The 23356-nt window shown below is 46.2% G+C and overlaps 1 protein-coding gene across 2 annotated transcripts in view; it reads right to left on the reverse strand.

Annotated features, from left to right (window-relative positions):
* The window catches only part of SLC24A3 (solute carrier family 24 member 3), a 481544-nt gene that overhangs the window by 44317 nt on the left and 413871 nt on the right, over positions 1–23356 (reverse strand). For both annotated transcript variants that reach the window (XM_049100282.1, XM_025469153.3), the window contains 3 exons: positions 17537–17611; positions 7271–7296; positions 786–839 (listed from right to left, as the gene is read on the reverse strand). In XM_049100282.1, the coding sequence (XP_048956239.1) occupies positions 786–839; positions 7271–7296; positions 17537–17611 (155 nt within the window). The remainder of the gene's footprint in view (positions 1–785; positions 840–7270; positions 7297–17536; positions 17612–23356) is intronic.

A 23356-nucleotide genomic window follows, 5' to 3' on the forward strand; every position in this document is an offset into this window, starting at 1 on the left:
ATAAAAGGTACTGAGGGTCCTTCTTGCTCTCTCTCTCTCTTGGCTCACCTGCTTCCGTGCTGTGGAGACACTCAACCAACCTAAGGAGAGGCCCATTTGCTGAGGAACTTAGGGCTTCAGCCAACTGCCAGCATCAGCTCACCAACAGGACAAGTGGCTCATTTTGCAGCCCCAGTTAAGTAGATGACAGCCACCTTGACCAACCTCTTAAGTACAATCTTGAGGAAGACCCTGAGCTAGAACTCTCTGGCTAAGTGCTCCTGGATGCCTAACTTGGAAGCTGTAAGAAGATAACTCATGCTCGTAGTTTTAAAACATTGCATTTTGGGGTCATTTGTTACATAGTGGTGGATGATGAATATGATACGAATAATGGAAGTCTGTAGAGATTCCATCCTTGGTTTTAGACACCTCTTAATTAGCTCTGGTCCCATCTTCGTCACCCTATATAGAAGCATAACTTAGTGAGTTTTACCTCCTTTCTTGTTATGAAAGAGAGTGAAAACAGCCAAAAGCTCAGTTGCCAGGTATTAAAGAGGGTACAGGATTTAGAGAGATGTCTCAAATTAAACACAGCTTGCATCACATGTGGGTTGGAAGGGGCTTTGCTATTGCAACTAATCAGAGCCACAGTGATTCACAGCAGGTTGCGGAGGGAACCAATGAGTCTATGATCATCTGCACCGAAAACCTACCCTGCCCCCGTTCCTCTTTCCACATTATCTCGTGGTGTTCAATGTAGGAAAGAGTTTTGGAAAAGAAAACCAACAAGGCATTTTACTTACTTCATGATGACAATATAGATGAGATACATCAGCACGAGGACTAAAGACTCCCACCTGCGTAAAACCAAGAACGGCTAGTTAAGAAAGTCACCACAGGCAGATGTGCAACACACCAGACTATTTCTAAAAATCCACGGGATGTGAAGGGCAGGCAAGCAGGGCAAGGAGGAGGTACGTGTGCCGACCACGTACACAAATACTTCCTGGTTCGTAGACATTTTCTACCTTGCACACAGCTTTCCATGGGCTTTCTTTTCCTTCTCTACCTAAAAGGATCTTCTGTTATTCACTCACCCAAAAGAGTTCTGTGAGAGTACAAGTCTCCCATAATATTGCTGAATATAGGCCTGTCTTTATAAATCTGTCCACAGTTTAATCATTCACGAACAGTATTCGGATATATTTACAAAGGGCAAACTAGAGGAATTGACAGGGGTGACCGAAGGATTGCTGGATAGGAGTAACAAGGCATACAGAGAGAGAGAGGGAGGGGAAGGGATGGGGGGGCAGGGGGATAGAGGAGAGAGAAGGAGAGAGAAAAGGGAAGGGGAAGGGGGAGCACGGAAGGTACCAGCAGTAAGGATAAGAACGGACAAGTGGGAAATAGTCAAGAGAAAGAAAGAAAAAAGTAATGAAATCAAGGTACTGGACTGTACCTTGAACTTCTGATAATTTGAATACTTCTATTTTCTTCATTTGAGTAACTTTCAGTTTCGAAACCAGGGAATTTGATTTCTAGGTTCCCCTTTTAGCTGTAAAATTGGGGAGTAATTCTGGTTTCGAGAAAAGTTTACTGCACAACGGCCTATGAAGAAATTCTAGGTTATGTCTCCCCTTCCTGGTTCTTCTTTTTTCTTTCTCAAGTTGCATGTCTAAAAACGGACCCTTGGGAAATACGTGGTCAAATGTACAAAGGCTGCACACAGGGGTTTGCTGCAGCCGTGTTTATGGCCGTGAAGTGTTGGAGAGCAGGAGACAGTTGTCAGAGGAGGCTGGGTCTACATGTTACAGTAAGTCCGTCCACACAGTGGGCTCCTGTGCATCAGTTCAGTCACTATGCAAACTGTGTGCATGTATCTGGGATAGAAAGTGCTCTTGCCACTACTCAGAGAAGAAATCAGGGGGTGCAAATCTCTCGCCCTCCACGTTTTTCAGCTTCTCTGAGCAAACCATCTCAAGCGCTGCATGCACTGCCCTGCAGCACCTCCCAGTCACTCACAAATTCCTCGAGTCTAGCATCCACTGCCATCCGTGCCCTGACACACTGGTCTGGGGCACCAGTGACCCCAGGCGTGGCTGACTGCCTGCCCTCCTGCATGCCACACTCTGTCCTGACTTCTGAGACTTGCACTGCTGGTTTCCCTCCTGTCATCCCCCTAACTTCTCTTCTCCTTCCCTCTGCCTCCTCCACTTCCTCAGGTGAGCCTCTAAATACAGGACGTTCTTCTCTTTTTGCCTACACGTCCTCCCTAGGTGATGTCATCTAGTCCCGCTGTAATTGCGGGCCGAACACACCCCGCCGGCATCCTGGCACCGGGGCTTCTCTCCACCCTCAACGGGGCCTCTCCACGTGGAGGCGAAACGCACGTCAGAACAAAGTCAGAACAGAATTCGGAATTCCTACTTCCTGGCTTCAGGCTCTGCCGTCCCAGTCAACTGCACACTCCGCGCCTGGTCAAGCTCCCAATCTAGAAGCTCCAAATCTTTACCCTGCCCCACATCCCTCAGAACCGTAGGTCCAAATATTTCCTGAATGGTTTGTTTCTGCCCTTGTCGTGGCTACCTGCTGGTCCACCTAGACTGCAACTCCTGACCTAGTTTTCCATGAGGCTACAGGATCATATCATTCTTCTGTTTCAAGCTCTTCAACTGCTTTCCAACATACTTGAGATGAAAAAACAGAAAATGTCCCCTTTCTGTAAAACCCAGTTCTTTGGCTTCTTCAAATTGTCATGCCCCTTCTGAGTCCCGTCACACTAGCTTCCCTTCATTTGCACACGCCAGAAGCTCCTTCCTTCTCCTCCGGGCCTTTGCACTTACTGTTCCTTCTGCCAAGAATACTCTTCCCTTCACTCCTTGGCTGACCCCTTTTATCCTGCAAATGCTGGCTCAAATGCCACCTCCTCCAAGAAGTCTTCCCCGTCTACTCCTCCTTCACTTTCTATCACATGACCCTGCATATGCTCTTTTAATCCACTGGCCAGTCTGTGATTACCTTGTTTATTTATTTTTCATTGCTTGTTAGTGCCTGTTTCCAGCAGTCACTAGACACCACTCCTCATACCTGACCCCTGCCTCAGCTATCTGGTTTCTTGTTTCCCAGAAACTTAGAGCGGACCCCGTGACAGCAGATTCCCCTTCCCTCCCTGGCTGCCCACTATCCCCTCTCCCCACGCAGAGCAGCCCTCAGTTCATCTGTGCAGGCTGAGACTTCCTTTAAAATCAATTTTCAGTTGCAAAACACCTCCTGAATATGGTCCTTGTTGAAACCAGTGTATATGTGGCATAAAGTTAATTGGGAAAAATGAAGTTTATTCACAGCATTCATTTTGAAGGAAGAAATACTCGAGATCTGAAGGGATGACATGTAACCGTGGATGCATTTTAGTAGGCTCAGTGAGAAGTCGCTAGGAAACAGATCCACACCAGTGAAATAGTCCAGCACTTTGTAAACAAAGGTAGATGTATACCCTCTAATCCCTTTAAACTTTGTTTTTTTTTCCTCTCAAAATAAGCCCTTTCATTGCAATGTTCAAGTAAAGTTCTCTTCTGTTGTGTTTTGGGGGTGCTGTGAGATGGGGGTTCCCTGCTTCTGCCAACATTTCAGCTTTCCTTGGTTGGTGCCCAGACACGGGGCTCACCCAGTGCTTCCTCTGCATGAAATACACCAGGCTCTGTGAGCCTCAGCACTAGCCATCCTGCTGTCCTCTCTGCTTTGGGGCCTGTTTAGTCTTGGTTTAATGCTCTTCAAAGTCTCAGGGTCCCCATCCCTGGCCCTGCTGTATCTCCCAAAGCCCCATGATTACATATCAACCATCTGCCTCTGCTGTAGTCCCAGAGAGCCCCAAGTTTGGGGCCGAGTTTGATTTTGTGTTCTATATCTGGTTCTAGAACAGAGCCTGGCACGCAGGAGGTGTTTAGGAAGCAGCGGTGAAAGTCCACAGCAGACCTCTAAAGTCACACAGCTCTTGTCCCCCTCTGTTCCCCCAGGGACATATCTCCATCTACCTCTCCTGACCACAGCCTATCTACTGTCCTCCGAGGACCTGGCCTTGTGGCATGATCTCAGTTTGGTCTTTCCCTTCCCGCAAACCTATGTTTTGAACCACTTTCAGTTGGCCCCGGTTCTCTTGCCAAAGACTGTTCTTTTCTATTTGGGAGGCTTCTTTCTTGGTCCTCTCTGTGCTCACCCAGAAGGCATGGCTCTGCTTTCCTAACTGTGGTCCAGGACAGTGAATGCTGGTCCCAGGTGCTTTACACCCACCTCTCCCAAAGTTACAGCTAGAGGCTCAAAAAAAAGAGACAAGAACATCAACCTAGATCCTTTTGTTTTCTTGTCAGGCCTTCAGACTCACTGAAGACATAGTCCATATTCCTTCTGGCAATATTCTGGGTCTTGCTGCGCTGTCATTATGGATTCAGCCTGAACGTTCATCCTAACCAGTGGATCTCTGATGTTTTCTATTTTAAATGTCTTTGGGGGTAGTCATCTAACTGAAAGGCACCAAACATATATTCCCCTGCATCTTGCTTGCTAATAGAAGCCTATGAGGTTGAGACAGCAAATAAGGACTGCTGGATCTGAAGGAAGATGGGCCACCCCTGGGATCAATAATAAGAGTTGGAGTGCTATCCTGCCTGGCCATTGGTCAAGGCCGACTCGGTTGCTTCCTCCTTTTTGCCTTCAAAACAAACTTGGTCCCTGGGACCCCAGTAGCCCTCCCAGACTGTGAGGGAGAGGCTAAGAAAAGCTCGGAGCCATTGTGCCATCAATAGCTGGGGTACTTGTTATGTAAAAAAAAAAAAAAAAAAAAAAAAAAAAGCCGTTGTTTCTTTAATCCACTAGAGCTGGTTTTCTGGTTTTAAAAGCCTTCTAGGGATCCCTGGGTGGCGCAGTGGTTTAGCGCCTGCCTTTGGCCCAGGGTGCGATCCTGGAGACCCGGGATCAAATCCCACGTCGGGCTCCTGGTACATGGAGCCTGCTTCTCCCTCTGCCTGTGTCTCTGCCCCTCTCTCTCTCTTTGTGTGTGACTATCATAAAAAAAAAAAAAAAAAAAAAAAAAAAAGATTTAAAAGCCTTCTGCCTGCCCCTTTCTTGGCTGCTTGTGACCCGCTGCAGGATGCTGTTCAGGGGGCACCTGGGGGGCTCAGTCGGTTAAGCATCTGCCTTTGGCTCAGGTGATGATCCAGGGTCCTGAGATCGAGTCCTATGTCAGGTTCTCTGCTCATGGAGAGCCTGCTTCTCCCTTTCCTCCCTGCTCGTGCTCTCTTGCTCTCTCTCTCTCTCTCTCTCTCATAAATGAAATCTTAAAAAAAAAAAAAAAAGAATGCTAGAATGCTGATTCAGGTATGGTAAAGGCATCCAAGCTGTGTTTGATGGGGAACACTTGCCCCTGCAAATTTTACTCAACAAGACTCCTTTCGTTCCACAGAGTACTCTTGTTTCAAAAGAAACACTACTGAAATTCGTTTCCTTTTGAGGATGTGCAATGAATTGGGTTACCTCCCCTGAAATCACTAGGACCTGATGGAATGTTCTACAGCAAGGAATGGAACTCACTATTTAAGGTATTCCTGGGTCTAACTACACAGGTCGAAGAATCTGGCATTAAAGAGAAAAGCAGAGAAGTCAGCTCCCAGACACATCCTTTCAGCAAAACAAATGCTTGTGGTTGGCCGGGTATGAAAAATACCCAGTCTCCTTATTCATGTGGGAGTCTCAGAATCTGAGCCCTTGAGTGCAGGCCTGGGGTTCGAATCTTGTCACGTCTACAGGAGATTTGACCTTTGGAATGCAGAGAAAATGGTCCCTTCCTTTCTTGCTCCATACCATCTGAAATATCCTAAAAGACATTTTGAGGGTAAGGACTGAAATAGGCCTGCTTTCATCAGCAAAGCCAGGAAGGTGTGGAAAAGACAGCCCTCTCCAAGAAAAACCAACAGTAAACCACCCATAAATATCCTTTCTTAAGATTTTTCTGCACCAAAACGGCAGAAACGTTTCTGAGATCAACTGTGATCATAACTTGTCTTTATGGCAGCATTGTTAGCTAAGAGCAGCAGCACTGAGCAACATTTAAGCACCTACTGTTTGCTGAGGCAGAGCTGTGGTTGTGCTAAATGTGCCGTCGGTCTGAGTGAGAATATTTTTGCAAGTTTTCTTGTGCTGCACTTAATCCCAAAGGACATGGGGTGGGGGTGGGGGGTAGTGTCACCACTCCACTTGGTGATGACCACGTCCAGGCAGATCCCACGAAGGGGTTTTCCCTGACCTCTGACCCGAGGTGCTCCCAGACATTTTAGTCTCTTTTAACCTGCTGGTCACAGCTCAAGCAGACCCTCTTATTTTTTATGGGTTGATATAAAGATTCTGTGTCTTAAAGCGAGTTCTCCTAGCCATGTCCTCCTTGGCCCTCCTGGACAGAGGAGAGATCGGCAAAAGCATACTTAATACTTCGGCACGGTGAATAACATTTACCATCAATGGGGCAAATTCCTCTACCATGCCGAAATTCTGAAAATCAGAGATTCTAAAACAAAGAGCTGGCATTCCAGCAAAGAACTAGAGCTCATTGTGTCAAAGGCTCATTCTTAGCTTTAAATAATACCATGGTGGTAAGAAGTAGCAAGAATGCACAACACTCCAGTCTCTATTTCCATTCCAAACACATTTGACTTGCTCAAAACCCACCCTGAAAAATGGGGATTTGGATACTTGGTCTAAATGCAAATGACCCCATCCATGTAATTTGGTTAAAGTTTTGTAACTATCAAAAAAAAAATCACTGATTTTTCAGAGGTTTAAGATCATCTGGAATGTCAGGCAGAACTTTAATGGGTTAAAAATAATGGAAGTGCCTCCATCTCTGGTTCCTGAGACATACATGGTATTTGGAATATGCCAATGCATTTGGATATGATTTGAAAAGATTAGTCAGATCCTAACTAGGGCCCAGCAAATGGCTGAGTGCAGAAAGGCACAGCTAAGTCACAGTCTAACCTGGATGACAAAGAGGGTGAAGTATCAGCATTCTGAATGGAAGGTTCTCTCCCCCCTACCCCCACCAGCCCTCGGAAAAAGGTCTCCGCTCTGTGAAAGCTAATTTAATTCCTTGGTTGAGGTCCACAGAGGGGTCCCAAGAGGTGCCAGCTTTTCCAAGCTGCCATAGCATTCCCCTCTGTCCTAAATCCTGATTCTGGTCTTCAATATATTTGACTCTGCAACACTAAGAAGGGGAAATTGGAAGAGAAAAAGAGATACTCACCAGGAAACTTGTTCATCATAAATGAACTGTAAAAAATAAAAACAAAAAGGACAATTAGACACACACACACATACATACATGCAGTGTCTGCACGCACAACGCACACACACATGCACATGCACACACTTGACCACTGTACGCTGTCTACCCATGTAGCTTGTTTGGTGGGAATCAGACTGGGGTTGGCCTGGAACACGAACAATCTGCAGGTTAGCTTCCGTCTATGCTGGTTTCGTTTCTGGCTAATGTTAGAGGAAGGAGGTGTTGCAGGAGGTGGCAGGCTGGGGTGGCTTGCTATGGAGAGGAGAGGCACTGGGTCATCCCATCCTTCCTGTAGCTTCTGTCCAATGGTGAGGGGAGAGGTAAGCACAACTACCCTGCTTGCAGAGCCCCACGCGCTGTCGAATTAGATCTGTAAGGGGATGGCGGTTCTGGCAGGTGTTTCCAAACATCAGCCACTCGGGGGCCTCCTGGAAGACGTCTGCAGGTCTCTGGGCACTCTACAGCACCTTGAAGCTTTTAGGCAAGCCCTCGGGACTTCTACTGTACTCAATATTTTTCTTTCGGTTGACCTATTTTTTTGCGTGTTTCCTTAAAAGAATTTACTTTCAAAGGAAACTCTGCATTCCAACCAGAAGCAGAGACTCAGCACTGCTGCTGCCATGTGCAGAGGGTGCAAAATCAGTGCAGTGACAGGAGCAACTGAGAATCCCAGCTGGGCACCGTGGGCTGCCATACCCGGGACCACAGGCCTGTCCTTCCGTTCAAGGACATTAGCAAGGGTCAGGGGCAACTGGAAGATGTACACATGCCAAAAGGAGATTTCCACCCCCAATCAGCTAAGGTCCAAAGGGAATACAAAGCAAGGATTGAATTCACTTAAGCCCGAGCCCAAATCACTTCTCACTTTGGGGGATAAGTAGTATAATCCTGGTCCTTTGATTTAGACTGGAAAAAGAGCCACAGAAAACAGGAGGAATTTTCTTGAGGATACTCAGTTAGCTGCAGAGTTGGTTCTAGAACTCAGGCCTGGCTCTTGACCTAAGTCTTCTTTCCATGACCATTTCTGTGCCGAGACGGTGAGCTGTTGAGAACATGTGGAAGCTGAGGTTTGCTTCGTTGCTGGCTCTTTCCACTTTCAAGGGATCTGACTGCTCTGGCTCAGACCACCTCAGAGCGCTTTTCTTTCAGGCTCCGTGGCCCTCTGGAGACCGTCAGGCAGAAATATCTGTAGGCAACGGGTCACCCCCACACAGAGGTGGAAAACTCAACAAAAGATGCGGGCATTGCTTCAGTCTCCAGAGATTATAATAACCAGTAGTTATGAGAGAGGCAGAGGAAACCACACAGCCGAGCAGGTGCAGCTCTGAAGGCACAAGAAAGGACCTCTGTCCAATTATCCCAAAGGTGCAAAGACAAGATGAGAAGAAAGGGGGCCTGCTCATTTGTAGCTTGCACTTCCTGACAAGACACTGAAAAAGACGTTGGCTTCAGCAGCTTTGTGACTCTTATGGGATTCAACAGGTTGACATTTGGATGAAAATGTCAAAGCAGAACAGGAAGAGAATTAAAGAAATAAAGGAAACCATCCCGAGGTCCGCGTTGGGTGGTATGCCATCCACCCCCGGAAGGCACTCACAGATCCTTCTGTACCATGACCAGCTTTAAAAAAAAATTGTTGTCAAGAAATCAGGAAACAGAACAAATGATTTAAGTTGGAAAACATTTCTATTAATTGAAGTTAATTTAGTATCTGTGTGCTGGAGCCATCAAATCATCGCTGCTTAAGAGAGCATGAGATACTGGTAAAGAGTTTATTAAAATGCCAATTTAATTTTCATCTATCAGGGAAGGCAGGCAATACTGTATAATATAAAAGCAGCTTTCAGGAAGCCCTTATTCTATGCCATCTGAGTGATGGCACAGATCAGTAAGTCCTTAGCGATTGGTTATTTTAGGGATCATATCAATGGGGAAAAAAATCAGCAGAGGCTGAATTATGCAAAGGATCCCCAAATGAGAATGGAATTTACAGAGGACACAATAAATCAGGGAATAGTGGGGTCTGCACTAGATACACAACTAAGGACAGAGCATCGTGAGTCTGAAGCTAAGGTAGCAGCTGGGGCCAGGGGGTGGGAATGTGGGTGAGGCAGGCAAACAAGGACAGAGAAATACCAATGGTCTTGCTACAAGTACTAACAAACAGAGGTAATCTGGAAGCCTCCAACTAACTGATGCCGTGGCACCCCCTCACTGACTGGTCAGAGCCAGGAGCCCTCAGCTGCCCTGTGGCTAACAACTCTACACTGCCTGGGATTTATCTGACTTCTTTAAGAGGACTGGGTGGAAAAATTAGAGAACTCAAAAAAAAAAAAAAAAAAAAGAATGGTAAAATGGAGAAAAGGAACTAGAAGTCAGGTCTTTACGTAAATCTAAATGGAAACAGGCTCGTCTGTGGTAGGAAAGAAGGTGGGTGGTGAGTTACGAATGTGGCACCTGGTGGTGGCACCTGGATGAGGCCGAGTCATTGATAATCCTCCACTCAGAAGATGGAAAATGAGGAAATTGACACTGCTCACAGAACTTCCCATGGGGGAGTATGGCACTGGACGCCCTGACAGGCTTTGGAATCGCTCTGTCTGAAAAGTCCTAAGAGGACAAGGACAGGTGACTTTCTCACTTGCTGTTGCTGATGGTTTCAGGGAATGGATCTGTAACTTTGCTAACAGATTTATTTTATCTTATTATTTTATTTTATATTATTTTTTATTTTTATTTTTTTGCATGTTACATTTTTAAAATTTAGATTCAATCTGCCAACATACAACACCCCATTATATCCTATTCTTAAGACAAATGTTGCACGTTCCTCTGTATTTCCATGCCCCATCTGTGGGTAAAAGAGGACGAAACAACTGTCCCGGCCCTTACAGGGGCATTACGAGGGTAGAAAACCCCTGCATCATCTCTGCGGGTGCTGGTCTCCAACCAGCACTCGCGCCCCCACTTGCACGCGGTCACCACTAGGTGGTGCTCACGTCCTGCCCTCCGCCCGAGCGCTCCGCCCAGGCGGCAGGGCCCGGGCACCAAGTCAAATCACTTCCAGGCAAGGCTCCGCTAAACCTCCCGGTAGGAGGGTGAACACCTCAAGACAGGTGGCCTCCTAAAGGAGTCTTCAGCCAACGTCCTGGAGGCAGGACACGTTCTCAGTTGGGGACAGGCGGGGACAGGCAGGCCCATCCAATCGTGCCGCCGCTCAAACCCCAAGGGACCTGCTGTGTGGCCTTCGGAACTGACTCCTCCTGATCCCAGGTGGGTTTCTGAGTCTTGCTTGGGAAGGCAGCTCTCTGTGCTGGCTGGTTGCATCTGGTGCCAGACCCTGCGACCGCCCCCAGTGACCACACGCAGGTGGTGCTGACTGGTATCTGGGTCCCAGATTCGCTGCACATGGCAGGTCAGGGCACCTGCTTTCGGACCCCAGTGTGGTTCATCCAAAGCTACCTTTGGCTTCGTTCTTAAGCTTTCCATGTGTCCCACAGATGAGCCAAATGTGAACATACAGGAGCTAATTTGAAAAAACAAACAAACCACTCTTTTCCTTTAAGCCTCAGAGAAACAGTTGGGTACCATGGAAACCAGCTCTCAGTCCTGGTGTCTGCTCTAGAATTCTCTTAAGAGACACAGGCTTACACCAGGCAGGTGAATCCCTGAATGACAGAGCATCCCAGGGAACCGCAAAGGTAGTGGCATCCTCAAGACGGAAAAACAGGGGGATCACAGGCCAGGAAGGGCCCAGGTGTGTGGGCATTAGACAGCCAGGCTGGCTTCGGAGCAGGGAAGCAGGTGGCTGTCCCCAAGTTGCACGGCAGTCTATGGACTGGAATACTACACGCTGTAACCACAGAGGAGCAGAATCAGCCACACTAAAGAACCTAAGATTTCCAGAGCTTGTGTCACTGGCACCAGTAGAATTTGAAGCAGCAAAAGTCATAAGAGAAGATCAACGCCACCATTCTTTTTCAAGAGACTAAAATCTTGGAAGAATCTTCCCTCCCTAGCTGGAAATGGAATCTGCACCCCTCGCCCTCACCTGCCCCCCAACTTCTCACTCGGCAGTTGGAGGCTCTCTCAGGAGATGTGCCCACATGGAGTTGGGACTTCCTCGGCTCTGGGGTCTAGGGGTGCAGATGGCTTAGCTGAGGCCATGGCTTTCCTTCTGGGGAGAGGAATCCAGTGGAACGCACTGGAAAGCTGCTGCTAAGCCCCAGTATGGTTTACACTTGAAGGTTAAATAGGAGTTTCGACCTCAGGATCTCTAACAGGCCCAAGACCGTGGTGGGGGCTGCAGGGGTTAGGAGATAAAGGTGACCTGAAGGCAGGGCTTGAGCAGAGCTGGTCATCTCATATAAATATGCAGGGGCAGGCCACGAGATGAAGGAAAACAGACAAGGGGATGGATTCAGGATTCAGGGGAGGACAGTTGTCCAACCAAAAAGGCAATGTTTGCCCAGCATGCAAACCCAAACACAGGTCCATAACTGGAACTCCCAAGCTGTTTTCCTTGTGAAACAGAAAAGGGTCCTCTGTGCATCCCACTGTCTGGTTGACCCACTTTCCTGCTCTGGGAGCAAACACAAGGAAGACCTAGCTTCCTGGTATACCCCGACAGCCTTTAGAGCATGCCCTTCTTCCTCTCAGTGGCAGGGGTGATGACACAGTGACTCTGTGTATGGCCATAGCTGATTTGTTTAAGGAACTTAAAAGTTCTCACATTCATTCCCTCTGAGAATCTCCTAGCAGACAAGATGTAACAGGGGTTTCATCTTTCCCAGAAGGAGAGCTGAGAGGTAACAGGGGTACCATGAGCGTAAGATCCTCAGTGTTGCTGGATCAATTGGAGAGAAATGCTAACACCCTGTAAGGAAGGGGTCTGAGAAGAGAGGATGCTGAGCCAAAGGGGCAGGCCCTGGAGGCCAGCATGGAGGTGGGGGAGAAGGACAGTCATCAGCTACTGGGAGATGTCTTTTCTCTTACAGATAGGGTGACATAAGAAACTTCTGGATAAAAGAAAGAAAGAAAGAAAGAAAGAAAGAAAGAGAAAGAAAGAAAGAAAGAAAGAAAGAAAGAAAGAAAGAAAGAAAGAAAGAAGAAAGAAAGAAAGAAAGAAAGAAAGAAAGAAAGAGAGAAGGAAACTTCTGGATCATTTACATTCAGCTGTCTTAAGAGGAACCAGAAGAGGGAAAGCAGGAGCGATTCCCTTGAGTCTAAAAATGTAAATAAGTGTAGCAGGCATGCCTCTCTACTGGGGGGCTGCATGGTGGGTGAGGGAAAATCAGGACGATTTCAAAGATGAAGAGGCAGATTTTATTGGAGGGGAAATCCAAATTCTTTGCTGGGGTGGGGAGGGGTTTAGAATGGAGATAGATGTACCATCTTAGACACCTGCCCTGGCAAACCTGAGCTACTTCAGCTCCCTGACCCTGGAAAAAGCCCTGAATTCCTCGGGCCTCATGACTGCTGAACTGGAAATTCTTCATGGACAGACCTGGCATAGTACTCAGTCCTATAGTATCAAGTCTCTGCTTGTTAAAACTTAGGGAAGCCTGTAAGATTGTGCCTATATTTTCCAGGGATGGATTTGCTCCCTACAACTGTGCTATCCAGTATGATATGAAGTAGCCACATGTGGCTACCTAAATTTCAATTAATTAAATGAAAATTCAGTTCCTTGGTTTCATTACCTGCATTTCAAGAGCTCAATAGCCACATGTGTCCAGTGGCTACAGTGCAGGACAGTGCTGCCCAGGCCATCTCTGGCAGTTGGGCCAGCCAGGTTGTCTCCCTCTGTCCCCATAAAATCCCTTCGAGAGAGGGGCGATTGCAATCAGCCCTATAGAGGAAGAGAGGGAAGGGTTACCTCGCATGGGCTTTTTGCTGTGTCAGTGCTCGGGTGGCCCTGAGGTCCCCCAACTGGTGCCACAGCTCACCTGGCCCCTCTCCAGGTAGGCAGCACTCCCAAACCTGAGTTGTGAGCCAGTGAAACTGTCTCTGAGGCCTATCCACTCCCCCAGAAGGTTTCCCTTATCCTATGGCTCAAAGCAGAGATGAAGAGTAAAAATAAAGTATTCCTTTTTAGGGCAGCTGTGAGACTGAGGATGTAATGAATCATTTGCATTTATGTAAATTACATGATTATGTAAATTACAGTAACATTTCAATAAGAGAGGCTGTGGGGCCTGCTGGAATTTGGAGAAAGAGTAGGGCTAGGCAGAGCTGCCTGGTGGGGGTGGGGGGATGGGACATTGGTCCAGGGTGGGTCACCGTTAATGGGAGCGAAGCTGCAAGTGGATCAGTAAGGATGTGCAAACTATCTGCTGGGCAGATGCATACAGGGACATGCTCCAAAGAACCCAGAATGCTTTCAGGACCTGAAAGGTGACATGTCTTGCAGAGAGAGGCTTGAGTCATGAGGCTGAGGCTTCACTGTACAGGATGTCGCCAGGGCTAAAGGGATACCTGGTGGGGCAGGAAGGACAGAGACACACCCTGCATGTTTTTGATATTGTAACTGCTTTTGACAATAACACATCCCTAATTTCTTCTGCTTTCTCCCTTAAAGACAACAAACCAACCAGAAAACAGCACAGAGTCAAGGTAGGTAAAACCCAAATGCCCAAGGGAACTGAATCCCTTGTCTCTAAGTTAATGGTCTTAAGCTCTGCTGGTTTCTGCTTGTCTCATTCTTGTGTGTTTGCGTTCTGGTCTTGTCCAGGTCAAGCCTGCTTCAGACCAGGTAATCCCCACTGTCTGTGCTCTCCTGGCCCAGCGGCACGAGCATCCCTATGATAGCAATCTCCCCCGTTCTCTGGGTCCCCAGGCCCCATGGTTCACCCTTGGGGCTCCTCTGCATGGGGCTGTGGGGCCTCTCACAGGGGTGTACAAAGAAGTGACATCTGGTGATTCTGATGCGTCCACTTAGTCTTGACTTGCCCTCTGGGTAAACAAGTTCTTTATTGCATCACCTCTGCAGACTGGCAGTTCTGTCTTCTGAACATTTCAGAACCATAAAAATGGGGAGAGTTTAAAAAAGACCCTAAAACTTTAAATAAAATAAATTGTATGGTTGGTTGGTAATTATTTGTGGATAGGAGAAAGGCTTTTAAATACAGGAATTTTAAGTGCCCACTACAGGGTCCAATAGAGAAGCCTAATATTATACAAAGAAGGCCAGAAGAAAAGTGATTTTGTTACCATGATATTTGGGGAATACACAAAAAGAGGAGCCCAGGACACCCTGACAAAAACAAACAGCGGGTTTGAGCAGCAGCCTGGGGCTGGGCCCTGGGACAGATATGGGGACATTTAGCATTTGTGCTAAATGTTGTGCTTCTGTGTAGAAGACTGTTCTACTCCTCACCTCAGTTTCAAGTCTCATGTGACAATGTGCCTAGAATAAACAGCAGTCAGCAATCCAGACAAACAAGCGGCCATGATGCCTTGTGTTGGACAATCTCCATCTTTCCTCTGGAAGCGATTACCGCCACCCAGCAGGTGATGATCCCAAGGAAATGGTGTCCAGCTGTATTTGCGGCTGAGTTTCCTGCAGTGAGTGTGGTGCACCTGAGTCACTTGAGGGGCAGGGCAGATCCTGGTTAAAGTGGAACTTCCTGGGTCCTACCAGAACTTACTGGATTAAAAGTTCTGGGTTGCGCTTTTTGGATAATCATGCTAGGTGTTTCCATGGCCTACTGATGGTGGTGGAACACCGGTTAAAATAAGAACTGAGACCAAACCCTGAGGACTCAAGCTTTATGTCTGCCATTACTTCCTAACAGTGGAGAAATCTCATTTTTCTCAAAATCAGAAAACTCTGCTCTTGACATCTGGGCTGTAAAGACACAGTCCAAATCTGCAGGTAACAGCGGAGAATCACTTGCTTTTGCATCTTGTTGCCATCTGAGGGGAAGACAGAGCTGCGGCAGCCTGCATGTTCAACTGGCTCAGCTCTGTGATTCACAGACCACACATGGGGCGGATGACAGCTTTGCCCAAAGACCCCACTTGAGTGGGTGTCACCTGAAGCCCAGGAAGCAAAATCTCTTTACTTCCTCTCACATCACTAGCAACAATTACTTTTTTTTTTTTTTTTTTTTAAGTCTTGAGCATGTCCAGATAAACCTGACCAAAGACAAGTTATTTCACACAGAGTCTGGAGGTGTTTGTGCTGAGAACACAGAAAGAAGCCAGTGCAGGCCATTCACAGATGAGAGTGGACATGCAGAATCCATGCTCTGGGGAGATCTCAGTCTTTGCTTTCTGCCTCATTGCCTCACCTTTCTGGGAATAGTTATCTCTTTCCAGAATTCAGCAAAATAGAGAGTTGCGTCCATTTATGCCATCCCCAAATCATGCCTTTTGAAACAGTAACTTTCAAAAACCATCCCAAATTACCCTAAAGGCAGGAGAGCAGAGGGTGCAGGTGATGAACGTGGGTTCCTACGTCACAGGACAAAGCTTTCTGCAACAAGTGTTTGAGAAATCTGCGCTGTGTGAACAGAAGGATCTTCTAGATTTGGGATGATCATACCTTTCCCACAGGTAGTAATTGAGAATGAGAACATAGAATCCATGCGTGTCCTTAAGTCTACCAACCGGAAATTCAACAGAGGAGGCATGTCTTTGGTTCTGACATGGTGTATCTGAATGCCTTGGGCAGGTCTTGACCCTTCCAATTATCAGTGGCCCCTGGAATGAGGGGACCGTGGTTGTCAACCCAAGATCTTCATTGTCAGGAACTGCTGTTGGCTGAAGTATCTACTGGTTCCTTGTAGAGAGTGTTGTATTGAACATCACTTTCTTTTTTTTTTTTCTTTTTTATTTATTTATTTATTTTTTTTAATTTATTTTTTATTGGTGTTCAATTTACTAACATACAGAATAACACCCAGTGCCCGTCACCCATTCACTCCCACCCCCCGCCCTCCTCCCCTTCTACCACCCCTAGTTCGTTTCCCAGAGTTAGCAGTCTTTACGTTCTGTCTCCCTTTCTGATATTTCCCACACATTTCTTCTCCCTTCCCTTATATTCCCTTTCACTATTATTTATACATCACTTTCAACTTATTTGTATAGATCTTGATAATTAAATAACCTACAGGTAAGTACTTGGTAAACAGGTGAGTCAGCCTTTCAGTGGATCTGTTCTTGTTTTGTAGGTAAGAAAACTATGACTCAGACTGATTTTTCCAAGGTCATTAGAGCTAGCAAGAAGGGAGGGGACCACAATTAGGGGTCAGATGTCCTAATTCTGTGTCTTTCTGATTCACCACTCTTCTGGATGACTCAGCTTGTCAAGCTGAGGGGTTTGGATTTGTCCCCACAGGTGACATGGAGCCACGAGGGACTGGCATTCACAGGTGTTCTTTGTAGAGCTAACACTGGGAATGCTCTGAGGACTGACTGAGGGGGCAGGGGAAGGTGGGTGGCAGCGATGCTTCTTGTAATACTGACCCATGACAGGCTGTGTCAGTTCAGCCCAAAGACACAAAAAGCCTCAACTAAAATTGGCTAAGAAGGGACACACTGGGGAGATTTTTACAAGACTGAAACCTACAATTAAGCCAAGTGGGTATGATGGAATTCAGGGAAAGGTCAGCTTATTATCAGCCACAGGTTTGGTAGCTAGGAGACAAATGTGGATTGAAATACAGAAAAAAGGGTCCAATCTTGGGGAGGTCATGCTAATTTTAGAGACGTTGAGTTTGGGACAGGAAGCTGTCCAGTAGAGAGGAGCTTCTCTGAGACTGGACCTCAAGGAGACGCCACTGCTAAGAAAGCAGTGTGGAGGTGTCCACCATGAGTGGTAATGGCCATGGGTGCCGTCCTGGGAGAGCACATGGAGGGAGGAGGTAAGATCCAAACCCGGGGACACTGACACTGAAGACAGTTCCAGAGAAGCCCATGAGAAAGTGAGCAGGGATGCTCAGAGGGTCACAGGAAAACAGCAGAGGACTCTCACAGGACCAGACCATCAGAGTCAACATGCTTGTTCAGAGCACCCCACTACAAGCTGGGGTTCTGGGTGATCAAAGCAGCCGGAAGCACAAGAGGCCACCTCCATGACAGGCATCTATCCACTCACTCGTCATCAGAGACCTTGAACGTGCTCTGTGCAGAGGAGCTGCCCACAGGCTCCACCTGTGAGAAAGATGAGTTGAGTCAAAGGGCAAGGACCCTCAGGTGAGGTGCGCATCACACACTTACCACGATGAGCGCAACCACAGACAGCGTGTAGTAAATTGAATCCCTCAGCAGGCACCAGGAGGAAAGAGCCACAACCTGAAGGAAGGGGGGAAAAGACAGTAAGAAACAGGATATTCGGAAATGCAACTTAGTATTTCTGTCTCCTGTGCTGGTTCCGGTCAGTCAGCCCGTCGACAGGAAGTTATTGAAGGTCTTTGGGCATCTTAGTCTGGATCTTCTGGAAGGCAGAGTCCAAGATGGGATCAAACTTGCAACAATTTTATGAGGGGGAGGCACTCATGAGAGAAGATGAGAGTTTGGGGGGGGTAGGAGCACCACCCAATCATGCCTGGGGTCTGACCCCTGTGAAGGAGAGAGGGATGGTCAGGTGGCCGTCTCAGGCTGCTGGGCCACATGAGGAAGGCTCAGCAAAGCCGACTCAAAGACCTGTTGTATCCCAGGAACCTACCAACCTTAGCATCCCTCATGTCAAGGGGATGGAGGAGTCACCTGCCCTATGTCCTTGTCAATGTTCTAATGTCTGCTGCAGCCTTGGCTCATGGACTGTGGGGCTGGGCAGCCACTGCCCTTCACAAGAGGCCTGGATGAGCCCAGTCTGCAGCCCCCTTCTCTCCCCTCTATGACAGGCCTGTCCTTGTCAGCACCTGACTCCTGGTTTCATCAGAATTTTTAAAATGCTGATTTGCATATTTATCTGGAGAGCATGTTCTGCTCAGCAGCTGGGCGATGTCCCTTTAAGGATATGTTGGCTCTGCTGTGATGAGGCCAGGAGACACACTGCTGGAGGCCACGACAGCCCTGGCCTGTGTGTCCAGACCTCCTGCGGTAGGAGCCAGCCCCTAGGTGAGACAGAGGCAGGTGAGAGTGCCAGGCTGGGCTGTGGGGAGGAGAGGCTGCTGTGATGGGGGTGCTGCAGACACCAGGTTAAGATTCTGGTTCCGATTTCTCCTTGGTAAGCCCTTCCAAGTCTCCTCTTGAGGGATACCTGCTGCTTGTTCTTTGCTTTGTGGAGTGGGTCAGTTGTGGCAGACTCCAGAAAGAAGGGTGGAAGAGTCTGCAGAGCCATGTCGGGAGTGTCCTGGGCTGTGGCTCACAACTCTCTCCCAGCCCCTTAGACAGGTGTCTACCACCCCACGGCCACAGTGCCTGTCTAGCTGCCTTTGCCCTTGGCCTCAGAAGTGAAGGAGGACACAGCAAATGTCAGCTGTCAGCTGGGCCAGTGGAGCCACATGCTGTCCCAAAGACAGTAGGAAAAAGGGATTCGGGGTCAAGGCAACATTTGGGGTCTCTTCTCTCCCTGACTACTGTGCCAGTCTCTAAAGAAAAGATCAGGCCAAGGGAAGCCAGAAAAGGCTTGCTGGATTCAAATAACATGAAAGATATGACTTAAATAGAACCATAAATGAGTAATGAGGTCTCTTTCCACGAACACATTCTTCCACTTGTTATAGGGACACTTAGGTATTTTTCTGTTGCTGATTTTGCCTTATTAGGTTTTGTATTTGTAGATCTAAGCTACAGATGAGGGGGTTGTTGAGAAGAGAGCTCATGCCACAGAAATCACTTCAGAAGGAATGGAAAGTATCCTTTACCCTCTTATCATGCTCTCTCCTTATGCTGTACACTCTTGAATCTGTGGTCACCTATGGAATAGCTTACATTGGGCTAGACTGCCTGTTTTCCAGCAGGTCATAAAAGGTTGTGTGTATTTATTTGGTGTACACTGATTAGGAAAATGGACTTTAAACATGTGGCAAATATCAATTCTGCATTTCCTTAGAAAATCACTTGGGCTTTTAGTTAAAGACTGCAGATTAGATACACACCATGATCTCTGCTCTTTCTTGTTATACCAGAACAAGATAATAGTAGGGATTTTTATTTTTTTAAAAGGCATAAACCCCCAAGGAAATGAGAATGTAAGAGCTGATCAGAGGAACAAAATTTTGGATGCAGGAAAATAGAAGAACAGTGGGTCACTTAGGTGGCAGTGGGCACATTTCTAGAAGTGAGGGTGAAGGAGGGTCTGCAGACAGGATCACGGCAAGACTATTTCAAAATTTAATCCACAAACTATCTGCTTCACTTCAAGCAGGCCAGTGACTGTACCTCCCTCAGTTTAACAGGCACAGGGAACCTGGCACGTGAAGACAGAAGTTACAACAGGAGAGAGAAAACAATCAAATAAATAATTTTTAAAAAATTTCCTAGAAGTTAAGGATGTGCATTTTCCTGAGTAAAACAGCCAGCTGAGAGTTCAGCACAGTGAATGATGATATACACTGAAGCAGATCGTGAATTTTCAGAATACCAGCACAGAGAAAAGGTCCTAGAAACCACCAGAAAGAAAGAAATGGGATTACATACAAAGGATCAAAATCAGAATGACATTTTATTTCTCCACAAAAGCACTGGAAGCTAGAAGACAATGGAGTTACGTCTTTAAACTCAGAGAGGAAAATGATTTCAGCTTCAAGTTCTGTGCCCAAACTATTCATTAAGAGAGAAGAATAATAAGAAAGATGCAATTGTCTCGAAAACTTTACTTCCCATGAATCCTTTCTCAAAGAGCTACTGGAGGACTCTGACCCACCAATCACCATGCTGTGCACCTGAAACTAATGAAACATTGTGCATCAACTATACCTCATTTAAAAAACACAGTTGCCTCAAAACAGTGGGAAATGGTGCTGGTGGACTGGAAGAGAGCTGTCTTTCATAACAAGCTTTTTATAACTGGTTGTCTCTTTAAACTCTGCGAGTATATAACTTAAGTAAAAATAAAAAATAAGGAAGTATAATACAAATTATCCACTTAGATTTACTGCTGCAAGAGCTAACACCTTGCATTGAGCCTACCTGCCAACCCTGGCTGAGTAGTGATCATTTTATCCTCCAGAATAGCTTTCAGTTGTGGGACCATCATCAAATTTAGCCTCAGATTCAGAGCCCACACTTGAGGGAAACCAATTTTTTTCTATAGAAGCAATGAACCGGAAGACAAGTCAAACCAGAGAATAATTTCTTTCCACACTCTAGAGGGAATTAAAGCACCAGTGATGAGCCTGTGGTATCTCTATTGAGAGCTGTGGCCATGACCTCCTGTCTACCTCTACCTTACCCTTCTGTGACGCCACTCATCACAACAGCAAATATTTACCTGACACTTTCTGCAAACCCAGGGATCTGGAAGGGCTATCTCATTCAATCCTATAGTGACCTAATAAGGTGGGCACTGTCACCCTCGCTGGTCAGCAATCTGGGGGGAGGAGCTGCGATCTGAACCAGGAAGCCTGGGTCTCAAGCCCCTGCCCCTTGTACTAGGGCACAATACCTCACTGCAGGCAGAGATGAAAGGCAGACATCTATTTGTGATTGTGGCACATGGAGATCATCTTTTCTCCACTACTTTAAGCCCTTAGGCAGGTATGTTGGAGTTGGTAGCCAGAGGGAAAAACTGAAGGTGAGAAACAAAAAGCAGTGACCACAGCTCAATTTAAAATATATATTGTTTTAAAGAGATTGAGGCCAAGTAATCCAAGCAGAAAGGAGTTACCATAAGGACCACAGATATGGATATGGTATGGATATATTCCAGGAAGGGGGGGGGGGTCTGCTAAACAAATTGGAAACTACTCTATTTAGCTAGCTTGTTTATTTATTTGTTTATTTGTTTATTTGTTTATTTATTTATTTGTTGTTAAAGATTTCACCTATTTATTCATGAGAGACACAGAGAGGCAGAGACATAAGCAGAGGGAGAAGCAGAACTGTGGGAAGCCTGATGCAGGACCTGATCCCGGGGTCCTGGGATCATGACCTGAGCCAAAGGCAGATGCTCAACCACTGAGCCACCCTGGTGTCCCTCTGTTTAGCTAGGTTAATTAAAACAAGCAGACACCAATACAGCTCATTGTTTGATGATTGAATGTTTCACTTTTCCACAAATTGGGGTGTGTGGAGTCTAAGTGGTTCCCTTTGCTTTTCCGTGAAAAATGTCTTATCTCTAGATGGACGCCAGTAACCAATGGATTCTGATCCTGAACACATTTATTGGCGGAGACGGACATGTTATCACCTCTGCATCAAAATGGGAGCCTCTTTGTCATCTGTTGGCAGGTGTCACTCAACTCAGAGCAGGGGAGGCACTTATACCTCCTTAGCACTTTGCAAAATGGCTGCAAGGAAGCCAGAGAAGTCAATCTGGCGAAGAGACCAGAACAGGGCTCCTGGGAGAAAACCAGCAGTGAGTAATTCTGCCCTTGACCCCATTAATCAATAATACAGATGGTGCAGATTACAGAAGGCCATTGCTTCCAAGCTCTCCCCATAAATTAAAGGCAGACACTCTATTTTCCGCCTAGTTCTAGGAACCCCTCCCAACTGAAATTTCATCTTGATATTTCTTGATCATCTTTTCTATTTCTGGAGTGCATCTCACACTTTTTCTATTAAATATGCAGCTTTAGTTTCCTTTTTATAATTTCATTTAGTTTCAGAGTGGCAATAATTCCAAAAGAAAATACCCCAAAAAACTACCTTTCTAAAACAGAGGAAAACACATTCTCCTTTATTCAAATGTTGACTGATAACTCTGGCTCCTCCTAGGAGGTTGAAAGTAATTGTTCATGATAAAATGATATATTTTCTGTATATATATTATAAGTCTATATACAGCTATTCACATATTATGTTAATATACACACATAGTATATACGGAGATATATAGTATAAATATATATAATACAATATAATATATATAATGATTTTTCTTTATGAACAGCAGAATTTGACATTGCAGACACGTTTTAAAAGGCACAAATATCCTCAACTTGTAAGTGCTTTTGCTTTTTTGAAAAACTATTGAAGCAGTCAGAACAGCATAATAGTTACATGACATAAAACATACAACTATCGTTTCAGAAATGCTGTTATTTCACACAGATTTCACGGAAAAGGGATTTGAAAAATCATAACATGAGTTTTGTTCCAAGCTTTTGAGCTGACACAATTTCTACAGCCAATTCTTTTTTTTTTAGTCTTTTTTTAAATAATAAATTTATTTTTTATTGGTGTTCAATTTGCCAACATACAGAATAACACCCAGTGCTCATCCCGTCAAGTGCCCCCCTCAGTGCCCGCCACCTATTCACCCCTACCCCCCGTCCTCCTCCCCTTCCACCACCCCTAGTTCGTTTCCCAGAGTTAGGAGTCTTCCATGTTCTGTCTCCCTTTCTGATATTTCCCACACATTTCTTCTCCCTTCCCCTCCATTCCCTTTCACTATTATTTATATTCCCCAAATGAATGAGACCATATAATGTTTGTCCTTCTCCGACTGACTTACTTCACTCAGCATAATACCCTCCAGTTCCATCCACGTTGAAGCAAATGGTGGGTATTTGTCATTTCTAATGGCTGAGTAATATTCCATTGTATACATAGACCACATCTTCTTTATCCATTCATCTTTCAATGGACACCAAGGCTCCTTCCACAGTTTGGCTATTGTGGACATTTCTACAGACAATTCTTATCTCAGGAAAGGCAGCCACACGATGTGGAGCAAGGATGGGGCTCTGGGGTGTTCCCCACCCGACTGAGAATGCCCAGTGGTGCTGAGATTGGGTGAGGGCCTGACTCAGATTTTCCTCCCATGGGAAAGGCTTGGTGCTATCTGTGTATTATTCAAGCATACTTTTTAAATACTTCGATCCTGGGAAAAGCCCTTGATATATAAATAGCTCTTGCTTTCTGGTTTATTGTCAGAAATGGAGAGTAACAATCAGGCCATGTAAAAAGACAATACCATGCTTTTGC

The sequence above is a fragment of the Canis lupus genome, chromosome 24 (genome assembly GCF_003254725.2).
Source record: "Canis lupus dingo isolate Sandy chromosome 24, ASM325472v2, whole genome shotgun sequence".
In the NCBI taxonomy this organism is placed as follows: Eukaryota; Metazoa; Chordata; class Mammalia; order Carnivora; family Canidae; genus Canis; species Canis lupus.